Source organism: Tyto alba, unplaced genomic scaffold (genome assembly GCF_018691265.1).
Source record: "Tyto alba isolate M040663 unplaced genomic scaffold, T.alba_DEE_v4.0 Super-Scaffold_41, whole genome shotgun sequence".
NCBI classification, from domain to species: Eukaryota; Metazoa; Chordata; class Aves; order Strigiformes; family Tytonidae; genus Tyto; species Tyto alba.
Genome location: NW_024881317.1, coordinates 20,788,407 through 20,812,961, shown reverse-complemented (window position 1 = coordinate 20,812,961; position 24,555 = coordinate 20,788,407). Strand labels below are relative to the sequence as shown.

The 24,555-nt window shown below is 37.5% G+C and overlaps 1 protein-coding gene across 1 annotated transcript; it reads left to right on the top strand.

Moving 5' to 3' along the window:
• Nucleotides 1-23,837, top strand: TSPAN3 (tetraspanin 3). Its single transcript, XM_042804092.1, has 7 exons — nucleotides 1-161; nucleotides 11,957-12,148; nucleotides 13,174-13,248; nucleotides 16,980-17,081; nucleotides 18,224-18,376; nucleotides 18,661-18,744; nucleotides 22,907-23,837. Exons 1-7 carry the CDS (start codon nucleotides 99-101, stop codon nucleotides 22,997-22,999), a joined length of 762 nt encoding a protein of 253 aa, XP_042660026.1. The 5' UTR covers nucleotides 1-98; the 3' UTR covers nucleotides 23,000-23,837.
• Nucleotides 23,838-24,555: the final 718 nt, after the last annotated feature.

Below are 24,555 nucleotides of genomic sequence, written 5' to 3'. Positions count from 1 at the left end.
CCTCGGCTTGCCTGGGTCACGTGGGGCGGGGCCGGTGGCGGAGCGGAGCTGAGGGGAGCGGAGCGGCCGGGGGCTGAGGCGCGGCAGCGGCAGGCGCCATGGGGCAGTGTGGCATCACTTCCTCCAAAACCGTACTGGTTTTCCTTAACCTGATTTTTTGGGTGAGCCCGGGGGCGGTTGGGGAGGGTCAGGGTCTCGGTCTCCGGGAGCGGGGCTGCCTCTCCCTCAGCTGGGCGGTGAGGGCGGGGGGGTGGCCCGGGCCGACTGTGGCGCAAGGCCCGGCCCTGGGGGCGCTGCGGGCCCGGCCTGGGCCGCCTTGCCGTTGCCGGTCTTCGTTCACGTACGGCAGCAGCTATGAGCTCCCTCTCCCCGCGCCGCCTCGCCGGTTCAGTCCGTATTTAAGCGCTTTTTGTTTAACAGGCATCTTGTGCCCCTTCGCGGGGCCCCGTGTTCAGCGGTGGGCGCAGTCCCTTCTTTCCCAGCCCACCCCTCCAAAGTTCGGAGGTGGAAGCTGAATCTGTTGCCTCAGTAGCCTGACGGTGCAGATGTAACGAGCGTTAGCGGTCTTGAGGTAGAGACACTTGTGTAATTGAATACGGGTTGAGTTGCATTATTGAGATTTCAGGTCTCTGACAGTTTCATTTTTGTAGAGCTGTTATGGCCATCTACTTTTAGGCCGCCTACTTTAAGGATGTCTTTCTCAAATAATTAGCGGTAAGTATGGAGCACCGTTTTCTTCCTCATATTTTTTAACACAAGGTTAGGGTAGGTATAAAACTTAATAGTCCGAAAACAAATCTTATGTTTCACTCTTTCCAGTAACCGCAGTTGCATTGTAGTATTTATGTGTTGTTTAAACTTCCCACAACTACAGTCCTGCTGACAGACAAAAGCTGACCCAGGTTGGTGCAACAGTAGGCTGCTCTGAATGACCTTTCCCAGGATGGTCATACAGGCTGTAGCTTGGCATTATAGTCGCTGTAATAATTGGCCTGTCAGAGCAACATAACTCTAAATAAATCAAATTAAAGAATTATCTGTAGACTTTAAGAAATCATTTTCTGCATTTAGCTACTGTGTTTCTCTCCTCGTCTAATCCCAGCTCCAGGAACAGAAGATCTGTTGTCCCATCTGTTAAAAGATTTCGTCTTTGAAAAAGTAATAGTGGGTAATGAAATATTAGAACATTAAAATATAGCTATATATAGCTGCATCATTTAATATTGAAATCTAACAAGTGTTAAAGGATAAATGTTCTTGTCTAAATTTTTATAAAGGAATGTCTTTCATGGGTGCTTAAAAATCAGTCGTGGTCAGGGAAAATGCGTATCTGTGATGTCTCACCAGCATTTGCGTATACAGTTGTTCAGAGAGATGAGCAGCAAATGTGAAGCATATTTGACTTTAAGTGGTGCATATTAGAAGTCTGTAATTTTGACTGAGGTGTATAGGCTCCATTCTTTATCTTTGAAGTATAAGGTAGTGGCATTAACCTTTTAGAACAGCTGTTTGGAATCTACTTTGTTGGGTGTGGCTTTTTGTTATATGCACAGTTGCAAATGGCATTTAAAAAGCTATTTAATAGCTGCTACATCATACTTAAAGTTTTTGATCGGACATGTGGTTGTCGAGTCGCATTCTTGATGGCATCTTGAGGTATATGTTTCTTTAGTTGCTGATACAAATTAGGCTTGGTTTTGAATACATGAACATAAATTCTGTATGCAGTTTCTCCCCCACTCCAAATGCTTAGTGATAGTTTTCGTATTTTATGTGTTTAAAAAGTATTGTTTGTTACTTGCTGCGTTCAGTAATTTAATTGCATGTTGAAGTTTGCAATTATTCAGCTTAAACAGTGGTGAGTACAAAGTTATTTTGTGTGATGCTGCATCTAGAACTTTACAGTTTTTTTACTGACTTTTTGAGACAAACTGGACTTAATTTCAAATGGACAGATAGTGTTTAGATAGGATGTACTTCATGTCAGATGTCACCAGTCTTGTATTCTGTAAACCATGTCTAGTCTAAGAAATCAACTTGTGCTGTTAGCTTTTTGGCAGGTAGGTAACTGAGTTGATTGTGCTGGAACAACCTTATGGCTCATCAGCTGCATGTAGAATGAGGTAGGCTTCTAAAAGTGAGAATAACAAAAATCAGTGGTTTTCTTCTCTTTAGCAAGATATGGCCTAAAAATAGGAAATCTACATACTTTCATCAAAAGTAGTACATCTTAATTTTTAATTGGCATAAGAGAAAGAAGAATTCCAATTCTTGATATAGCAGGTTTCATTGTTGACTGAGCTGACTGTGTATATTAACATTTGGTGCCCATCTAGTTGACAATGTAACTGCTTCTATGCTGTTAGAGAAATCTTTTGCTTGTCATCCCTATGTAGTTCCAATTTTGATAACTAGATTATCCATATTTCCACTGAGACTTGCCAATAGATAACTGCCTATAATTGGTCAAGCAACTATGAATCATCTTTTAATTGCTTTTATAAATTTAATGTGTGTCTGTGGGGTATTGTATATAAATTTTACGTATTATCATGAACATCTTTCACAACCTGATCCTAGTGGAAGGTGTCCCTGCCCATGACAGGAGGGTTGGAACTAGATGATCCTTAAGGTCCCTTCCACCCCAAACCACACTGATTCTGTGATCTTCATGGTCATTTACAGTTACAGCAAGTTGATTCTGCGTAGTTTGCTATCAAAATTTCTGCAAGAGTAGCTGATCAAAGTGAATTATAACTTCCCAGACCTCCCCATCCCTGACACGGGTCTCATATTTGTGGGAGGATGTGAATGTTCAGAGTGCTTTGGTAGCTGTCTTGTGAATGTGAGATGTTCAGAAAATTGTCACTTCTGCTGCTGAAGAAAAAGCAGAGATGTTTTTGTTGTACTCTGTAGTCTAGGATGTAACTTCTTTTTAAAAAAATTTCTTTCAAGCCTTCTAAAAAAGGCAGATCAGGCTTGCTGACAGGTCATAGCCATACCTACCCACTCATTCATTATCTATGGCTGCTGACTTTAATAACCCAAACTCCACTCAGCCTGCCAGTGATTCTACAAGTTCACCTCCTTTTGAAAAGTCTTGTGCTATTTAGTAAGTTAATTTTCTAGTTGGCACTATAAAAAGATCATCTTGTTTCTGTAGTCTTGTGTGAACTTTTCTCACATCCTGTCAGATTCTTACATTAATTGTACATTCATACATGTTAATAATTACAGGATTTATTTTTTTTCTTTAAAAAAAATGGTCTAGTTTATCATATAGAACGCTGGATGGGCTTTACGCACCTTTCCAAGCTTTTCATGTGGTACCGTTTGCAGGAGTGTCAAGGATCGAGTACATCTACTATAGATACATGTCGCCTTAAAAACACAGTACTGCAGGAAAAAAGCATCATGAGCAGTAGGCATCAAGAGTAGCACGATACAGGTCTTACATGAAACACTTGAATTTTGGATGATTTGACAAAAAGTGCTTAAGCTCCAAGGTACGTTACAAAGAAATGCATTCATGAGAAGCATCAGTTAAAACTTGTACTTCATAGGAAGATCAGAGGAATACAGATCAGATTAATATGTTTCCTAGTGTTTTGTTGTTATGAAGTAGTTTTGGAGTAGATATGATTAATAGCAAAGGAAAAGCAATGCTTCAGCTGACCTTTGTTTTGTCTTAAGCTTGCACAAGATCTATTTGGTCAACTAGTGACTTCATTTTCATTTAAATGATGCTGAGTCCTTTTCTTTAAGGGAAGGTATTGCATAGGACATAATTGTGATGTGAAAGACAATACATCTTAAAATAATGAAAGTTATCGAACATATGTTCTCAGAATATCTTTGGCAGAGTGGAAATCCCAACATTGATCAGTCTGAAGATTTAGGATGTGTGGTTTTTTTTTCCGTGGGGAAAAATTATAATGACTGGTATGACAGGAAAACATTAAACTAGTCTTTAAAAAGAAAAATTAAAATAGTTGATAGTCAGAATATTTTTTGATATCTTGATGATGAAATGTTGAATATGACCAACTACAAATAAAAGATGATCATAGAGTATTTGAGAATAGCACGTTTTTCATAAAAGCCCTTTGTTAAAGTACAAGTATGGATAGATTAGAAAAAAGAACAAATAAATTTACCTGGAACAAATATCTAAAGACTGTAAATTGTCTTTGTTTTGTGAAATTTTAATTTAAGGCTGCACTGGGTGACTTGCATAAATTCAATTAAAAGTTGTTTGAAGAAATGAAGACAAATGCTAAGGAAATGTTTTCAGGCTTGTATGTATGATTTAGGATAGAAAGGTAAAGTATTCAGAGATGCTTGAAGTTTTGCCTCAGAAAAGAGACTATTTTATATTCCCAAAGAGTATATGTCCTCTGACAGTCTGCTTGGCTAAAACAGTACCTAATACCCTGTGCTTGCTTTGAGGTTTTTTCTTCACCTCATCATCCTCCTTGAGAAAAGGAATGAACTCTGCTTCTGCAATACTAGTTGCGAACTTTTAAAGTTGCGCTTGCAGTTATTTAACTGACTTGAAATCATCAATTTTACAAATCATTTCATTTTGCTAACAAAATACTATATGGTATGATTGTTTAGAAAAAACTCAGCTTCAGTTCTGTACAGCAGGAATGCTTTCTAACAATTCTGTGCTCACTTTGCAATTTGTGGTATGCTCACCACAATGCAGTAACCATGGTATGATGTAGTATTATCTTAGAGGAACTACCTCTGCTTTCTTTTAAAAGGATCTGTAGCTATCAATGTGTATGTAGTGTGTTTTGAGTTTCTGGTAGAAAAAAACGCAGCAATGGGAAAATTCATTGCAATGTAGCCATGGAAAGGAAGAGTAGAGCTCACTTTCTCTTATATGTAGGAATAAGCCAAATAATTTTTCTGTTTTGATGGGAGCTTGAGAATTGTTTCTGATCTGGACTTTAAAAGCTGGGGGAATGGAGAAACTTCTGAGAATTTTTTGGTGATCAAAGACTATAATTGACAGATAATTCCAAAGGCTACCTATCAGGAATTACTTGGCTGAAGCCTTTTTTGTCGTGAAGGATAGTCACTTCTGGATGTGAAAGTTGAATGCTTTGTGCTTCTGCTTCTATGGTTGTGAAGTGAGTGTAACTGTAGGATTGTATAATTCTTTGGAATTCTGTGCATTAAATAAAATAATTTTTTATAAAAAAGTCTAGTATTTAAGACTCAACATGTGCCTTCTCTGAGTGATTTTGGTTTTTTTCCCTTACAATATTTGGATGTGAATTTTCAGGTAGCAAACATAGGCCAGGCCCTGATTTTTGGTAGGGCTTTGATTTGATTTTAAGTAATATGGTAGTACCACTTATGTTTCTTTGTAGGATGAGTTTCACATATTTGCATGCGATTTCTCAGGATTTTTTGTATCTGGTCTTGTGCTTAAAAGTAGAGCTATTACCTAAGAGAAGCAAAAACAACTTGCAAAGCTAAATGTGTTATCTTTGAGTAGTACATGGAATGTGAAGTATCACTTTACCTGATGAAACTTCGTAGTGTGCAGTAATCATCATTGTTCTTGTGCAGGCCAAGGAATCTGAAAGCAGTGGATCAAGTTACAACACTGACTAAATAGATGTAAAAGAATGGCTATATTGTTAGCATCTCTTCTAGTTTAATTAAAAAGAAATTAAAAATACTCAATCTGCTGGTGCACTGTCTTGCAGTCAGTGATACTTAAAATATGTAATGCCAAATGCAAAAGCAGCCTTTTGCTTTAGCTACAAAAGCATTTGAGTTTGAGGTTTTTATTCGTGGTGATCCAGAACTGAATTTGGCTAGTATAGACAAAGCAATATGGCTTACTTGAATTTTACATGGCATGTTTTATAAGCCTTTAAGATATGTCTAACTATATGACAAAGTTGAATGGAATTGCTAGTTTTCTTTCCCAAAGGATTTTTTTAAGGCAGTTGTAGCTCAGTGTTCCAGATAAATTATTATGAATGAGAACAAAGAAGAGTGTCAGGAAAACATTGTGTTCCAAGATGGATGGGCACCAATTTAAGCAAGTAATGAAACATAATTTTCAAATATGGGTGTGGGTTTTTTTGGAGGGAAATGGAGAGGGAGATACAGAGTAGCAAAGTGCTGAAAAGAAGGTAAGAGTAAGATACATCAGAGATATCTTATAGGGCCTTTGGAGTTAAAACTGAGGAACTAGAGTTAAAAGGACAGAAAGCTGGAAAGAAGCTCAAAGAAGCAGATCAGGAATATTTTTTCTATCTGACAGTAATCAGGCTATGAATAGTCAGAAATATATATATAGGCAGAAGAGGTGAGGGACTGTTAGGGTTGAAGATTTTTTTTCTTCTTACTCTTTCTTTGCTTCTTTCTATCAAAGATGATGCAGATGGTCTATGTCAATATACCATAGGTGTATTTTACAGTTCCGGTCTTGAAAGATGATTTGGTAGTGGAAGGAACAATAATCGGGTTTAGAGTGGTATCTGTATATGTACCAGTCAGCAATGGTAAAGTTGACATTAGTAGGCATTTATAAGTAGGTGTCCTTAGCAAAAAGGTGAAATATTCCTTTTACTTAATTGGACAGCAGGTGTGTTTTCTCCTAATGTATAGTACTTTGCTGCTGCCTTCATGTTGTTGTTCAGACAGTATGTGGGTTTTTTCTTAAAACAGTGTATAAAATGCAAATTCTAAAGGGACAAATGCTAATCTTTGGTCCAGTTAATTGAAAGAGTACAAAAAAAAAAATTCAGAAACTTTTTGTGGGCTCTACTGTGGTCCCAAAGTGAAGAGAAATCTATATCAACGTAAACAGCAGAAGTAACGTGAAGGACAGTGCTTTGTAAAGATATAAAATCTTTGGACAAATTTACATTAGGTCTGTTCAGGAGCAACATTAGTAGAGTAGTATAAGGAAACAATAGTTTGTAAATGGTGTTGCGATGTCCATGGTTGATAAATGATCAACAAAACAAGTAGTTTAAATATCCTTCCAGTCTTTAGCTAGCCAAAATTTTAGCTTTCAAAGTGCTGCAGTGTGTGAGCCTTACCGAAAACATGAAAACAGTTCTTGGTGTGTGTTTGCAGCCTACTTAGAAAAAAGAAACAAAGCAAACAAAAAAAGCCCAAACCTGAAACTGTTTCAAGATGCATCTAGACAGTGTGTAGCCTTGTATATGCTTTGGTGCATATGAAAGGTAAAAGCTGACTTGGTGAAATAGGCATGGGTTTAACAGGCTGTGTTATGCTAGCCTAAAGATGGAGGGAAAGTTTACTCACTCAGAGAACCCCAAATTCTAAATATGCTTTCTTACAATGCTTTGAGTAATGTTTGTCACTGCATGTATCGTCATTAGATTTTCCAGTTTTCCCTCCAGTTATTTGCATATTTCTTTGGCTTTTAATAACTCCTTAGAGGCCCATACCAAAGCAATAATATTGAGCTTTTTCTGAACTACAAGATGTCTGTGTATCTTTTAAATTTTCTCTGATGAAAAGGATGTCTAATTGTTCAAGCCTTTTGCAACAAACTGGCATCACTGACTGTACTTTTCTTGCCAGTCTTTTTAAAGGTTAATTCATCCTAAAATAGGAGCATGCCACTTGAGGTTCAGTACTGCAAGTTAGATGCAAAGAACTCTAAAAGGATGTGTGAATGCTGAATAACCAGTCGTCTCCCTAGAGCGTGCATGTGACCTGGCACAGATTCAGGAGCTGCTGCTATCTCTATTCAGAGCCTTGAGCAGATTACGTTTGAGAAGTCTTCCTTCAAGCCCTGTTTATCAAAGACTTATTTAAACTGTGCGCAGTTCATATATTTGGCTTCCATTTCATGATAGGAAATGCATGATTATAAATTTGGCAGCTTTTTATTCAAATGTCTTTGAGTTGAGTGAGTTCTGACTTCTGCAGATTTACTGTTTGCAGGATAATAAGCATTTAGATTTGGATTTTTTTTTCAATTATCCTTGTGTCTTTTGATAAAGATTTCATTTTTTCATGATTATTCCCCTTTTCAGAAGCAAATTATTTAAGCACATGGTACTGTTTTGGGGTTTTGTTTTTGATTTTCTTTTAAAAAGCACACGTTTAATTCTTGGGTTGCAACAGATAATAAATGTGCTTTTAACTGGGGCAGCACTGATGAATGCAAGTTGTGTACTTTGTGTAGGTAAAACTAGCTCTTTGTCTTTATCTGTTGTTGCAGTGTTTATGTTTTATTTACATTAACATATAACATGGTACTATGGAGGTGAAACAAAACCCAATGTGTTGAGGACCAAATGTAGATGTTGAAACTACTGAGTTAGGGGGAGGGAGGAAGGACCTCAGGCTAGTCTGGTCCCATCAACTGAACCCCCTCCTAGCAGTTAGCGCAGTAAATGCACTCATCCTCTGGTTTAGTTTCATCCCACGTGAGTTGTGTTATATACTCTTAAGACTGTTCAGTGATGCAAACCAGAAGGTAGTAAGTGAAAATCATCTGAAGATGAGCAAAAATGATTGTTTCAAAAGCACATTCCTAATCCCAGCTAAAATGCTGATATAGAGACCTCCCTCCTTCCTGGTTTAGAGCAGGCTGAAGAAAACACTAAGCATCCCGTGGTTGTGATGTGTAAGGAAAAGGAAAGGCATGTGAAATGAGTTCCTGTAAACTGTCTGGGTGGTGGTGTTGTTTTCGTTGTTCTGTGATAGACTAGGTATTGTACCTGTTCAAAAAGTGTTAAACTGTGATACACAGAAAAGGAGTTTTAATCTTCATAGCTTTAAAACTTGAGAAAGTTCCAGCAGGCACCTTTTTCTTTCAGGACATTTTTTTTTTTTTACCCAAAGATGACTTGTTGAAATAACTGAAGAATGTGCAGTAATTTGTAAGGATATGATCAGCTCATCAGGTAGAGGGTCTCTATCTTCAACTTCGTCATGATTCTAGTGCAAAGTTTACAGACGTATGAATGCACTCTGCTGTTCCCAAAATTCTGTAGCTTCTTCCACAGAAACACCAGTTCCACAACATTCTTTAGAAGCAAAACCTAAGGCCAAATGCTGTCATGGCTGATTAGTCATTGTAGTGCCATGGGTGGAAAGGATTCAGTGAAGTCTTCAGCCAAGGGTGCTCGAATCTGAGAAGTCTAAAGAAAAATCTGCCTTTCCAATAGTAATTACAAAATACTATTTTTTTTTAAACAAGCAGAGAGACACTTTTAGTTTCTGAGACAATATTTAACCTCTATACTTGTCAGACTCATCTTGCTTGGCATAATACTGGAAGAGCAAAGTTTCTTAAAATGTGTATGCTTCTTGAAGTAGGGAAGGAAAGCTAACACCTGTAGACAGTGGGCTTTTTAAAGGTTAAACTTCTTTTTGTTTGAAATAATTCTTTAAATATACATTCATGCAGTTTATGGACCAAATTTTCCTTAAAGAAGGAAGCCACTTAAATTTGACACAACAGAGGACAAGGGGGTTCTCAAATGGTTCTGACTTCAATTTTGTGGTATATTTTCTGTGCCTGATGCCAGCCACAGCTGTGTATTTTCATCTGCCACCTTGCAATATACCCTATTTCTAACAAGCATTTTAGTTCTTAGAATTGGGAGATTACATCACTGTCCTGTCATTCACATGCCTCATTGCTAGGCAACAGTTAATGTAATTCCATTGTTCAGTGACAGTACTTTGAATCTTTGCTTTGTGTACAGAAATTGCATGTCTGCATATTGCCATGTTGTACCTAACATGGCAGGATTTGTATAGTTGAATTAGCATTTCAACATCTTTTGTGCAAAGGGGCGATTTTGTAATAGCTTGTTCACTTCAAATTTTCTTGTCTGAAGAGGATGTCTTGCTGTTGGTCTTTGTTAATGAATTTTCAGTTTCACTACCGTTGCATCTACATAGCACCTTTTAGTGAATGATTGTGAGCTTCCTGGATGCATTCAAGATTCCTGTGGATACTCACTTACCTTCACTGCAGAAAGAGAGGCAGAGGGGTGAAATACATATTTCAAATCCACACAAAACTGATGGTACTTTTGAGCTGGCTCTTAATACCTTTTCCTCTGACACAGTATGTCTCTAACAAAGTGCTGCAGGGGATATTCCGTATGTAAAGTATTATTCTAGTACTGTTTATGCAGTATTGTTTTATAGGCAGTAGTGGCAGTAATATTGTGGTGCACCTAGTACATAATAGCAAACAGTGCTGAAATACTAGGTACCCATTGTCTTATGGCTTGTCTTGTTCTGTGCCACACTGAACAGGTTGCCTAGGGAGGCTGTGGAATATCCATCCTTAGATTTTCACAAAGATTTGGACAAAGCCTTGAGCAACCTGGTCTGAATTCATTGTTGACCCATCTTTGTGTAGGAATTAGAGTAAATGATCTCTTGTGGTCCCTCCTGTCATGAATTATTAATGGATTCTTTGACTGTACAATAGCATGACCCAGAGTTGTAGTATTACAACTACTGGTACTAGCTATATGTGTGTCTGTGTGCTCTCTTATTGCAGTGCAGGGATAGGGGTAATTACAAGGCCACCAAGTGGGGAAGGAGGGCTGAAGGCAGCCTGCAGTGTTCTTCCTCAGATCAGAGCTGAAGTGGGTAATACTCCTGTTGAGTTAACTCTTCTGTCTAGGGTATGGATTGGCTTGTAATGGGGACACTACCCTTGACATCAAAATTAAATTCCCCTGTATCATAGCTTAGTCATTACATCCATTACGTAGTCTGAGTAGTTTGGTTTACCTTAGCCTTGGAGTGGTTCACCAGAAAACTCTATAATAAAATATTCAAATTATATTGTCTGTTGTTGCAAATCAATTGAACATAAAGGCTTCATTTTAATATATAGCAGGACTGTTTTATTCTGCAGCAAGTGTGAAGGCAGTTATGAAAGACATTTGTAAAAGGAAACTTGATATGGCCCTTTTACTAAGAAATAAATGTATGTTAGCTGGCTCCTTAAGCAACAGCTGTCCTTCACTAAGTCTGCTCAGCTTAAAGGTAATGAAGGTAATGATGTGTTGGAATCCCTGTAACTGTAAGGGAGGTAAGGTCATGTCAGATCGATCTTAGTGTTTTAAATCTATACGGTGACGGGTCCATCCTACAGGTCTTATTTGCAGTAGCTTTAAGTGGATTGTTTGTTTGTTTGTTTAATAAAACCCGTTTTGTACAACCATCCTTCTGAGAATATTTTTTTTAAAGTTTTGTGGTGTGTGTCTCTAGGTATTTGGTTCTGTCTTAATAACTGATGTTTTATATTTGTTCCTACCTGCTTTGGTGGCTAGAATCAAATTTTCCAGTGCCGTGAACGTTTCAGAAAGGCTGTTTTTTCTAGCAGTTCATCTTTTCCATAGCAGAGGTTGAAGTTTGCAACGTGTGTGTTCTGTGTAACAGTAAGTCATAGGTAGCTATGAGCAAAATGGTAGAAAAAGTAGTAGGTAAGTGGCAGATAAAAACTGCAGAGGTGTTCTGAGAAGCTCTTGAATAGCAAATAACTTGCTGCTTGGATGGGCTGGAATCCTGTTCTCAAAAGTATGAGTTTGAGTGCTAGACTATGTAGAAAGTTTAGTTCACAGCATGGAAAGGAATTATTTGAGAACAGGGCGCAAGATTTTGGTGTTCATAGCAGAGTTAGCCTCACTTCTCGATTACGTGCATCAGAAGACTTCCATAATTTAGTCAAAACTAGATCTGCTTAGATCAAATGCAGTTGGAAAACTACTAGCTAGACTCCATTTGAGGTGTTCCTAATAGACATCTCTGCTAGGCTATAGCTTACGTTTGAATAAAAAAAAAAAAAACCTAATTCCTGGGAAAACATACTTTATGGTATTCAATAAAATAGTTGTTGCAAAGTAGACTGGCTGAAAGGCGGATTTGGTGTTCAAACAAACTTAACGTGTTATTATGTCTATTGTAGGCAGCAGCAGGCATACTGTGCTACGTGGGAGCCTATGTGTTCATCACCTATGATGACTACGATCACTTCTTTGAAGATGTCTACACACTAATTCCAGCAGTTATTATCATAGCTGTGGGAACACTTCTTTTTATTATTGGACTTATTGGGTGCTGTGCCACAATTCGAGAAAGTCGCTGTGGACTTGCTACGGTAAGTTGCAGAGTTTTTCTGTGATGGTGTTTGCTTGTTGTATATGTGGCTGACTTCTGAAATATTTTTAAAGTTTTCTCTGATTTTATTTTTTGCCCTTAAATGTATTCCCCTTTTGTTATGAACATCTTATTTCAATTTTCTGTTCTGAGTAATGATGTTAAATTAGTCAGTTTTGGCAGCAGTGGGCTCCTCAGTTTTACCTTTTTTTAGAACCATGGTTATCTCACTAAAAAATATAAAACAGTATAATTAAGTCATAACAGTTTTTAAATCTCCTTTTTCTCTGTTCTGGTTGAAAAGCTGAAATTGGATGGAGAGGAAGGTGAGCTGGGGCCTTCTTGAGTTAAGTATCTTGCATCGATGTTGACAGAGGGTTGTTAGGATGCTTAAATATTTTTCTGTATGGCTTAATTTGGACATTAGTATTTTGTCATGTGTTTCCAAGCATTTTAACTGTCATTGCAGTTTGAGAATTGGGTAGGAGAGAAGAGAGGCCAGTGTTTAAACAGTGCCTACAGGGTTTTTCTTGTTGTTTTAGGGGCTTTTGTTGTTGTTGGATACTGTGTAGACTTCTTTAACAGTTTATTTTAAAAGTGCTCTTAAACATACCCAGGCAAATGCATAGCTTGTGGTCTCTGTCACAGGGCTTAGTTTGAAGAAACATTCCCTTAGCCCGTCTACCACTCTCAGTTAGAGCCTGGGCAGTTTCTTTGATGTGGCATTCCTATTTATCTAACATAAAGAAGATTGAAAGAAACACTTGATTAAAGCACTCCAGTATGCTTTTTTCAGACTGAATGCTTAATGCTTGCCTGGCTGGGCAGCTGCTCATTACTTGGTGAAACTACCAACACTGAAGTTTCTTGAATGAAGCTAATACTGGACTCATTTGGTCAATTTAATTGCTTGCTTTTGTTATCTGTTCAATCAAAACCGTACCTGCAAAATTGCTTTAAATAGCAAAATCTGTATGGAGACTTTCAGAGAGTAAATGGGTAAACCCTCTTGATTGTATTTTACAGTTTGTGATCATCCTGCTCTTGGTTTTTATCACTGAAGTTGTGGTCGTGGTTCTTGGCTACATCTACAGAGCAAAGGTAATAACTTCTCAATTTCAGCAAATGTTTTCTTGTAAACTGTGACCAAAATACTGAGGTCTAGTCTTCACTGTATTTGATTCTGTAGAATTGTTAATGGGTATTTAAGGGAGTAAAACCAAACCTTTAGGTGGATTAATTTGAGATACCAGTATAATAAATTTTTAGAACATCAATATTCTTCAAAGCAAGGCAGGAAGTTTTCTGAGGCAAGAAAACTAGCTGGAATATATCATTAACTGCTGAACAATAGAGGGGAGTCATGGTAATTGTTACCTTTCCAGATGGTCTCCTAATTGAGTTACGCTTTGACTTTTTGAATGATTTAGGTTGCACAATATTTGAACATAGGACATATTGTTTTGATATGCAGTAACTTAAATGTCATGTTGTGTTTTGGTATACAAGCTAACACTGCATAATAATAAAATCAAATAGATTGAATGTGTTAATGTATACTGTCTAGCTTTATGCAGGTTGTTGACAGGGGTTACGGCTAAAGAAATTGTGACTTCTCCCACTATTTGTTTAGTGGAAGTTAAGAAACAGGACCAGAAAAATTAAATTAATTGTCTTTTTGCTAACATGCTATGTGGCAGAAATATACCATGTGATAGTAGAGATACCATAATGTAGCTTGAAGAAACAAAATTTCTAACTTGCATAGTTTGACTGGGTTTTGTTATGTCTACATCTAAATTTTGCCAGAAAATTAGCAGAAAAAGTGTTTTCAGCTATGATGTGTAGTATGATCGCATTATCGGCTCTCCAGTGATACCTTAATAGTAAGCTGAACTATCTGTGTTTATATAAACAACCAAGGTACTACTGGTTCAGTATTCTTTGCTGCTTGCTTTCTCCTGCTATCCTGGAAGAAATGGTGAGACAACCATTAAGTAAAATAACTAGAGTTTTTTGCTTGGTTTGTGAAGGAAAGCTGCCTTGAGTAAGGGGCTAGTGAGAGGACCTTGAACTATGCATTATAAATCTGACTTAACAGTTACAATAGGTTGCTTCAATGGAAATGTTCTATTGGTGATATTTAAATTCAGGATATATTTTCCTCCTGGTCTACGTTTGATTTCTGGTATCTTGGCAGTGCACTGAGAAGATTATTTGGGTCTCATGAAGCCTGTAGTGGAAGTAGTCCTCCAAAGCAACTGAGGAGAGCAGTACGGTTCCTGGAGAATGGGAAACGTGTTGAGTTCTTACACGTTAACTCAGATGGTTGCCTTTTGCTCCAATACTTGCAGAAACGTAGTGTATTACAGTATAGTTACTGAGGAATTACTGTGGATCTGACTGGGACTAAGCTGTGGTCATCTTGTTCTCTTCTGTATTCCAGTCTTAAAGTGTCTTGTTCTCTTCCAGCTGCCAGCATTCAGAGCAGATAAAAGCAGATGCATAGATCTTTCTTCCCTAGCCTATCTGAAATTGCACACTTCAAACACTTGAAAATGGGATTGGTCCCAGCTGCGTGTTCCTGTTGCCTCTCATTTTTCTTGCTACCATGCAGTTTCACAGCTGTAGGTAATGCAAGGTCAGAGCTTGAGGGAAGAGGGAAGGCAGTCTCTGTTTGGTGGCAGGATGGTCTTATGTTAAGCCATTTGTGGGATTCAGTATTTGAAAACTAAATCTTAAATCTTTTGAAAGGGCAGGCAGGTTCTGTTAGTAGAAATGGCAGTTTTCTACTACTCTGCAGTACTTAGCATCTTAAGCTATTGTTTTCAAGTGCAACAGGAGTGTCAGAAATAAATTAATTACCAATTAACTCAGAGGTGAAATCTGCTTGGATTTCTGATTATTTTTGCCAGGATAAATTAGGTACCTATGTGCTTTGCTAACAACTTTGTTCTCTTGTTTCTGACATGTCATGTATAGATCTGTATGGTGGTTGTTTTTGTGGGTGTGGAGTTTTTTAAGAGGTATCTGAATCATGTTAGAATTACTTCAGTGTTAACTGTACAAACTTGCAAACAAAACTTTACGAACGGACTGATTGAAATCATGGCAGTTGTTCATCAAAACTGTTGGTACCAAGTGAGACAGTATAAGGTTGTCTCAAGAAAGCGGTGTTGTGCCTTTTTAAGATACAATGGCGTTAACCACTTAATTTTCCAACATGCCTATAAACCTCAGTGTGTGGATCCAATTCAGACTTTTCCTTAAGAGAAACATGAAGCATGCCTAGGTCATACTGTGATGGACTGACCTGCTGCAGAATCTGCTAGCATTGGTCCTTGTCACTAAAAGAGAGGTTTTTGAAATGGCAGTGGGGATTAAACAGACTGTCAGTTGTTTGAGGATTTACTGGCTTTTTTCCCCAGGGTGGAGTCGTCTACTCTCCATTTTTCATAAAACCTGCCAATTAGCTAGAGCTAGTGACTGCTGTTTGCATTGTATGTAATTTGCATGGCTTTCAGACGTAATGTTGCCCTAATTGAACCATGAGCCAAATGATACACAAGCAAGCACTGAAATAAATTATTTTAAAACCTATATGACAAATTGAACAGTTGGGGTTTTTTATATTAATCAGAGCTGTAAATTACATTAGTTAAATCAACAAACAATTGATTTTAAACTAGTCTGAAACAAGTTGCCTGTGCAGCCTGAATTGACTTTTATTCATTTCAGTCTTGATACTGATTTACTTGTAAAGATAACTGGCATTCCTGAGTGTGGGGGAATAAAGCTTGTGCTATTGCTGCAGAAAATTCTTCCCTTAAAGCATTTAAGGGAATTATGTGGTGGCAAGACCTTCCTACTGTAACTTGCAGATCTAAAGAATATGCATGCTTAGTTAATGCTCAGCCCTGAGATGACATTCCTTGCATGTACTTCCTGTTGAATGCGATAGGCAAAAAATCAATTCAGAACTAATCTCACTGTTGTACAAATGTTTAGCTACACCAGATTTTCTGCGCATTTAAGTAACAGTTTACAGTGAAAGATACTACTTAAAAGGTTCTAGTAAGCTTGTCTTCAAAATGGGCATTATAAGATGCCTTTGGGGGGACAAGTGATGATTCTTGGGTGGCATCCATTTCTAACACATGTATTTGACATCATCTTTAGCAGCTTGACTCATCTGCAGTAGCTTTAGGAGCTATTCCAGTAGCTGTTGCTATATACAGTGTACTGCCCTCAACATTTCTCAGTGTGGGGTGCCTGGGACTGACCGGAGAGCTTGGTCACTGTAGGGTAGAAGTGTCAGCCAAAAGACCTCATCTTTGAGAACTAACCTGTGTCTCAATCAGAATGGGAAGAGCAGCTGGTATGACTTACTCATATCCTTGTGGTCCCAAATAGAACAAGTTAGCCCAGATGGTTATACTGGTTTTGATTTGGAACTTTGAAGGAGTGGGAGGAAGTGGAAGGGTGAATGCATGCTCTTACGGTGAGCCCTTAACATCATGAAATGTCTATCATAATGTCATAATTAAAGCAATTTCTTTTCTGAGATACATTGCAAAGCTACTTTGTCTCAAATCTCATGGAAGATAGCTGCTTGGGTTTTTTTTCTTGTCCATGAGCTGCAAGCTACCAACATCTTTGCAAAAGCCAACTTAGAATTTTAAGAAGCTGTACCACCAAAGTATCTTAATTCCAGATGATGGGGAGTTACACTGGTTTCCTGAGTTGATCTAATTAGAAGTAAAATTATTTTACCTAGACCTGTACAGCTTCTGTTGGTGTGCTAATGGAGATGGTTTCCTAATACTTTGCAGGTGGAGGATGAAGTTGATCACAGCATTCGGAAAGTATACAATGCGTACAATGGGACAAATCCTGATGCAGCCAGTCGTGCTATTGACTACGTACAGAGGCAGGTGAGATTGAGATGGTCCTCTCTGTCCTTGAACACAGATGCTGTGTTACTCTGCTACGTGTGTAGCATATCTTCCTCCATTTTGACAAACCTATGAAACACTGATTGGTCAATGAATAGCTTAACTCAGTTAAAATTAGTATAATTATGGAATTGTTGACAGGGAGATGCATTTTGTGTGATTGGCTATCAATGAATCAGTGTTTGGATTCAAATATTGAGTATTTAGGTATTTTTCTGCAATGGAACATCGAATGATGTTCTCATGTCTGCACAGATTTATCTAGAACATGATGGGGGGAAAAAAGTGGGCTTGATTTTAGCTGAAAGCTAGTGTCACAAACTTCTGGATTTGAGGCTAAAAGAACCGATCGGACTTAAGGAAGATTCAGAGAGCTTTCAACACTCTTACAATTGCCTCAATTTAAAAAGTTGTCTAATATTTACCTGTTAAATGTCTAATGTATTTAAGTCGGTCATACTACTAATTGATACCTTGCTTAAAATCCCTCTTGAAAGGGAATAAGGACAACAAGCTGGTAAATTGACACTTAGGGCAGTACCTCTGTTTGAGGCTGCACCGTACACAAGAAAGCTCCAAGGACTGTAATACAGTATAAGCTTTCCATGGCATGGAACTGTATGTATTTTTAATTGGTTCATTCCTGGAGGCTTTCTACATGGCCACATAGGTGTATGACTATATAAAATCAACTTAAATTCTGCACCACGGTTGTGTGAGCTTAGCAAACACTGGTTCGTGCCAGAACTATGTCCAGAAAGCAAAGGTGTTTTTTCCAAGTATTTGTTGTAAGCTTTAAGGATGGAGCTGTTCTAAACCAAAAATAAAGCTTTTGTCGTGTTTGGGAGGCATGAGGGAAAAGCGGGTTGCCAGACGTTCCCCAACGACGGGAATTTCACATCTGTATTTTGTAAGGAGTATCTTAAATGTTTTAAGGCTATAGGCCCCTTTACAATATGCACAGTCTATGATTTGCTTAAGTAACTGTCAAATTTGTGTTATGTAGCAAAGGTAGCCTAATCTAAATATGCTTGTGTTCTTGGTATTGCAATTATAATTGCTGTTTCATCGCACTTATTGACTGATAAACACATTGGCTCTTTACCTGCATGTTTCTTCAGCTGCGCTGCTGTGGGATCCATAATTATTCAGACTGGGAGAATACTGTCTGGTTCAAACAAACTAAAAATAACAGTGTGCCGCTTAGCTGTTGCAAAGCAGCCCTCAGCAATTGTACTGGCAGTTTGACCCGCCCAATGGACCTTTATTCTGAGGTAAGACAGCCAAAGTATGAACTGCTGTAGCCATGTGCTTTTGATGACAATCGTTTAATTTCATTTTCAGTGGGAGTATGAAGTCTTGGGTGCATTTGCTTTTAACAGGAGATTAACATGGTTTCTAGTAAAAAACCCCACTCCCTTTTTCATCTGTGATATACTAAGTAATGACATTTTTTTGGTGTTTTGATTATCTTGCTGCCCCGTTTGCTTTTGGGGTATTTCTTGGTGTGCATAAATGTGGTTGCTATGTGGATATATAAGAAGTCCGCTTGTTTCAGGGGTGTGAGGCTCTGGTTGTAAAGAAGCTTCAGGAGATCATGATGTATGTCATCTGGGCAGCACTAGCATTTGCTGCAATTCAGGTAAGAGAATATTCTTTAGCTGTAAATTTTTTCTTAAATTCCATAGCTGAACGATTAATGTTGCATGCAATAATCTATTAGAATGTAAATGGTAAATTACTTCTTGAAAACTAATTATCTAAGTTTAAGTGTCATGAATGTGCTCTGGCATTTAACACTTGAAGAAATTACACAGTATTTAACTTACTACTCTAAAACGGATAGCCCGTGCTTATGCCATTTTAGAGGTGCATCAGCTTAACTGTGCTTCATGGCATGCAAGTAATGTCAAGACCGCCCAGGAGATGCACGAGGGTTTTGATAGCATACTCTGCTTTTGTTCAACTGAGCTTTGCATTGTGTCTTGAATATTTGTTGTTTTCTGGATTTAGTCAAAAAAACTGAAACAGTTTAGAACCAGATTACTTTGGTTATGGAACTTTAAATTTGGTGAGATCTATGCTCAGGCTTTTGAAGAAGGGTATTTTTTTCTAATTGTCTGTCTTAAATCTTTTACTGTTAAAGCAATATTTAGTCTGCTTGAACAGTGAAGTATATTTGTGTAATATGAATAAAGGTATTTACCACAACTGTGATTACTGTGGCAGGGCTTTTTATATAGGGAAAAAAAATGTATATTAGGATGGGTGAGCTGAATCCCAAGACGAGGCATTATTTCTAGCTTTGGAGTTTACAGATTGTTTAATGGGTCCACCCCAAAATGCAGCAAAGTTATAATCCTTTTGGGGATTGGGCCAAAATTTCTGACACATGCTTGCAATGGAAATGTGGCTGCTTGCATCCTTCTGTTACTCCTGGCTCAGGGAGTCTAGGCAAACATGTTAGTAGTATGCCTTCTGCAGTGGGTGTTCTTTGGTTTGTCTCCACATGTCAGTAATCAACCTATTGGCAGAAAGTACATATTGTATAAACAGGTTGTCAAGAAACTAAGAACATCAGAGAAATTTCTTTTCAAAATGCATTTCAAAATGCATTAGCAATCTTTTTGCTTAAAGTTAAAACAAGCTACAATACCCATTTAGAAAATGAATAGAATAAAGATAAATATAGGGTATAGGGAATGCCATTGAAATTTCTGTCTGGTAATATTCACTGAGTGGTAATCATGTTTAAGTCTGTCAGAGGTCATACTCTTGTATCTTTGCTCCACAGTTCAAATAGTGGTTGTAAATTCACATGTTTTAAAAAGACATTAGTTTCACTCAAGTTGATACTCAACAGTATTCAAACTGTTCTATTATTTATCTCTTGCGATTTATGTCTTAAATCGTGACATCCTCTTATTTGTAATACAGAATTAAGTATGTACTTAGCATCATTCTCTGCAAAATAGGCTGTGAAATGGAGGTAAGAATAGAAACTCCAACAGATGACCTGTAACCTAGGTCATGTCCTGTAAACTTAGAGGAGTAATTACATTTTAACTTTTGGTGAATTTTACTACCTTTTCCTCTACTAACTGCATAGAATCCACTCTGAACTGATTGTTATTTTGTATGTTATGCAGTAAGGCTGTCCAAAGTTCATTACCTCTAATAGCTTACATTGAGTAAATGTAGCCTTCAATACTGTCCTTAAAATTAAAAGACTGAGAAGAGAAGAATTTTCACAAGGCTTGCAATTTGTGAAAAGCTTAGTTTTTCTGCATAGAAGTAATTTTTGTTATGTTCATATTTCAGTTACCACGGGGATCTTCCAGGGCGCAATAATTCCCTGGTCTCAACCACAGTGACAGCACAAAACTGTTAATAAATAGGAGGCAAACTGAAGGTAGCAAAGGTGTTGCAGGGCAGAAGTGCTGCTCAATGAGCTGCAGAGTTCATTCTTAGATAGCTTTTGTAGGTAGTCATCATTTATAAGGTACTGAGCTTGGCAAATACATACAGTCAGTGAGCTTTTTTGGTGGGGGGAAAAAAAAAAAAAAAACAAAACACCAAACCTGCCCCCCCCCCCCCAAAAAACCACAAACAAACAAAAAAAAAATCAAAACCCTACACAAATAAAATGCCAAAACTAAACCAAAATACACACACAAATAAAATGCCAAACCAAACCTGACTGTGGGACATGTCTAAACTCTTCTGAAGGTTGAAGGAGGAGAGGTACATGGATCCTTCCTCAACACAGACTGTGAACAAAACTGTTTTATAAAAGTTAAGTAGCGACTGAAGAGAAACAGAATCAAATGCTTTAGAAAAAGTAAGAGATGCTAGCATATTTAAACACTGAATTTCTGTAGAGCAAGTCGAAATAGGGCGATTATTTCTGTCTTTAAAGTGTATTCTAGCAATATGCTCACTGGCCTCCTGAAGGTTATAATTGACTTAAATAGTAACTCAGAAGTTGATTATGTGAGTTATTACAGTACCTGATTGTTTCAGATATTACACAATTAAATAAATTTAATGTTGAATGTGTCATTGACCAGAATTGTCTTTGAATAACTGTGTATGTGATGGAACTACTTTTATTTATTTTAAGTACATGGCTAGAATTACAGTAAATGACTAAAGGTGTTTTTCTGCACCACGTTCTTCATTTTGTCCTCATTTTGAACAGGGAAAAAGATGAAGTTTCTGTACTTGCAAGCTGTGAGCCTTATTCAGAGTTCTGTAGCCACTGGCACTACCACAAATGATCCATCTCACAAGTCTAACTTAAGGATTTTTTTTTTTTAATTGGGGATATTGTTTTCTCATTTAGAAGGGCTCTGTCCACGAAGAGTCATTCTCATGTAACTGGTTTTCTTTTACTCTGACATGAATATAATGTATATCTGGGAGTTAATCTGTGAACCAAAAGCACCCAAGTACTGATGGAAAGTGAAGAAAGGTGCTGTTCTTACCAGCAGCCTGAAGTGCCATATCTTGGTTACTATCCATATGCTTTTTTGACCCTGGTTTGGTTTCTTCTATAGATCCAAAGCAAATAATACACTCCAGACAAAGAATATTCTTCATCTTCACAGCTTTTTCCTTTCCAGGATATGAAAAGCTCATACTAGAATTTCATCATGCCTCTCTTTAATCACTGCTTATTCAGATTCAGGATTTTTAAAACACTTTCTCTTCAGTCTTTCAACAGACTTGAGTATTATGTTGCATGTACAATCATTTAGTTTTAAAACTTGTTACACATGTGATGTTTGCATCAGACTTTTAAAAAACAAAAAAAAATCTCCCTTTGTCCCAGTGCTGTTTACACTGGGTTTTTGCTGTATCAGTGAAGAAGCTTTACACTTGGTTCTCTGCTCACCCATTTCATTCTTGTTTGCTTTGTGTTCAAGGGGATTTTGGGGATTGGTTTGTTAGAAACTTATTTATCTTCTGGGTGATGCTTTATAATCCAGAGCTATGACAGGAGCCTCATGAAATACTTGCATCTGTGAATAAACTATGCATATGACTAAATCAGTACAATCTCTTCCTGTGCTAGAAGCTATTGCAAATTACTATGGACTATAGAACACAACACTACACCTGATTTTTTGGAGTAGGTGCAGTCTTATTCTACTGTCAGTGAACATGCAGCTTCTGTAAAATAGCGTGCCCTATGTCCCTGATTACATTCATCTAAGTCCTGTAAATATATACAAGGTGATCAGACCTTAAATTTCTAGCAGAATTGCCAGCACAGTCGTGGTACTATGAATATTAACAGCAGGAGAATGCTAAAAGTGAATAATTCACATTGGACTTCATATTTCTAATATGTTAAAAGAGATTGAGCATTTGAAAGATTTCAATAGTGAAGTAGGTTCATAAAACTCTGAAGTTTTTTCTTTTTCATCATGGCGATTAGAGGCTAATGCATTTGAATTTCACTTTGAATTTTCATACTAGATACAGTATCTAAATCTGTAGTTTTCATAAAATTAATAATTTCTTCCATCTGAATTGCTGAGGCAGAATACAAGTGACTGACCAAAAAAGCTTCTGTTAAGGATGTCCAAGACAATCTTGCAAGAAAATAAGGCTGGAGTTTGTGGCCCTTGCTTTTTGCAACAGGAAATGAAGCTTTTTCAAGAACAATGCATTTGTTGGGGTTTACTTTATGGACAATTGCAGTCTTTCCAAGCATGCTGACAATGTCTGTGCTGAGGTTAAATCTCTTGAAGTACCTTCTTTGTACTCAGCTTGTTTTTCTTGTTTTTTCTCCATAGCTTCTGGGCATGTTGTGTGCCTGTATAGTACTATGTAGGAGGAGTCGGGATCCTGCCTACGAACTTCTCATCACTGGCGGAACCTATGCCTAGAAGAGAATGTGAACATGCAGTTCAATCTTATCTCACTTAAGTGGAAGGTGAAGGGGCCAGGTCTACTGCGATAGCTTTCTTGCCCTAAGCTTAGTCAAAGCACACCTTTCCCAGATGAGGACAGCCGTACTGTACACTGGTGATGGGCAAAACAACTCAGCTTTACACACACCTCTGACTTTCACTGTTTTAGCCAGCTATTCATGTATCTAAATGTTTTAGTATACTAGTAAACTTTCTAATTTCAGAACCATTTGCAAGTCGAGTGTAATTTGGTTGATATGAAAGTCAAAGGATGTGTGCCTACTTTGGTAGATTACCTCTAAGCATTAACTGGCTGATTCTTGCATATAGAGAGAGGATTTCTTAAAGCTTCACTATATGGAATTCTTTTGGCCAAAGTTGTACAAAGGAAGCCAGCTGTATTTCATTTGAGAAAAATATTTTAATCTTGCCCCTCACCAGTGTCACTTTTTAAAAACACTTAAGTGAGGTCCAGTATACTTTATATATAAAATAGTAAAAGGAAGACTAACTGAAATTTTAGGATCATGTGACTGCAGTTTTGACCTTCGGAAATCAGTTCTTTCAAACGTTAGTGGTTTAAATACAAGCTGGCTTTTCAGGAGTATAATGTATGCACTACTGTTCTATAATGAAATATTTCTTTTTTTCTATGAAGAGCGGTTTTATGTGTTGAGTGAACTGTTAGACTGTAGATCTTATGTTGGTTTGGAAACAATGTAGCCATGTAGAGTAGCAAAGTACTATGTGAAAGTGATCTCAACTGTAAATAGTAAACCAGATTAAATAAATCTCTGTATATCCTCCCTATAAACATGTCTTGTTTTCTGTTTCAGATTCCAATGTATTTGTTCAAATGGAGTCCTGGTGTGTTAGAAGCATAAGCTTTAGTATGAAAGCACTAGTTTTAAGCGGCTTCACTTAAATAGATGCATATTTAAAGTTTGGTGAAAGCTTGATTGTATCCTATTTGTTCTTTTTACTAGAGAAACACAGCACAACAAACTTGTTTGAACTTGGTGGAAAGTTAACATCATGTGCATACAATTAAAGAAGAATCTATTGCCTTTCAACGGTGGGGGATGAGTAGCCATACTATAACTGCTGTCTCTTAATTACGCATTAATATGGTTTATGTTATTCAGATGCTTAGTCACTGCTCTTTTCCCTGGCTTCAGTTGCCTTATTCTTCACAGAAGCCAGGAATGTTCAGAATTTCTACCGGTTGCTTCTGTGCTTTATCATGCAAAGTAGATATGCTCAGCCAAACTAATGTCAACTGAATATTCTCAAATACCCAAAGAAATGTCACCCAAGAAAAGATAATTTTAATGTGTGGTCTGTTGTTAAGGCAAATAGATCTTGTGAGAGATTTAAGTTTTAGAGTTGTTATGCTGCTGTAGAAATATACTTTTGGAATGCTGTATTAATTTGTAAAGGTGGGCTTCAGATTATATGCCCTTGAGGCTTAAATTTTCATTCATAGTATGGTATGTGGCTTAATAACCTGAAAGGCCTCCCGGTTCTCTGGT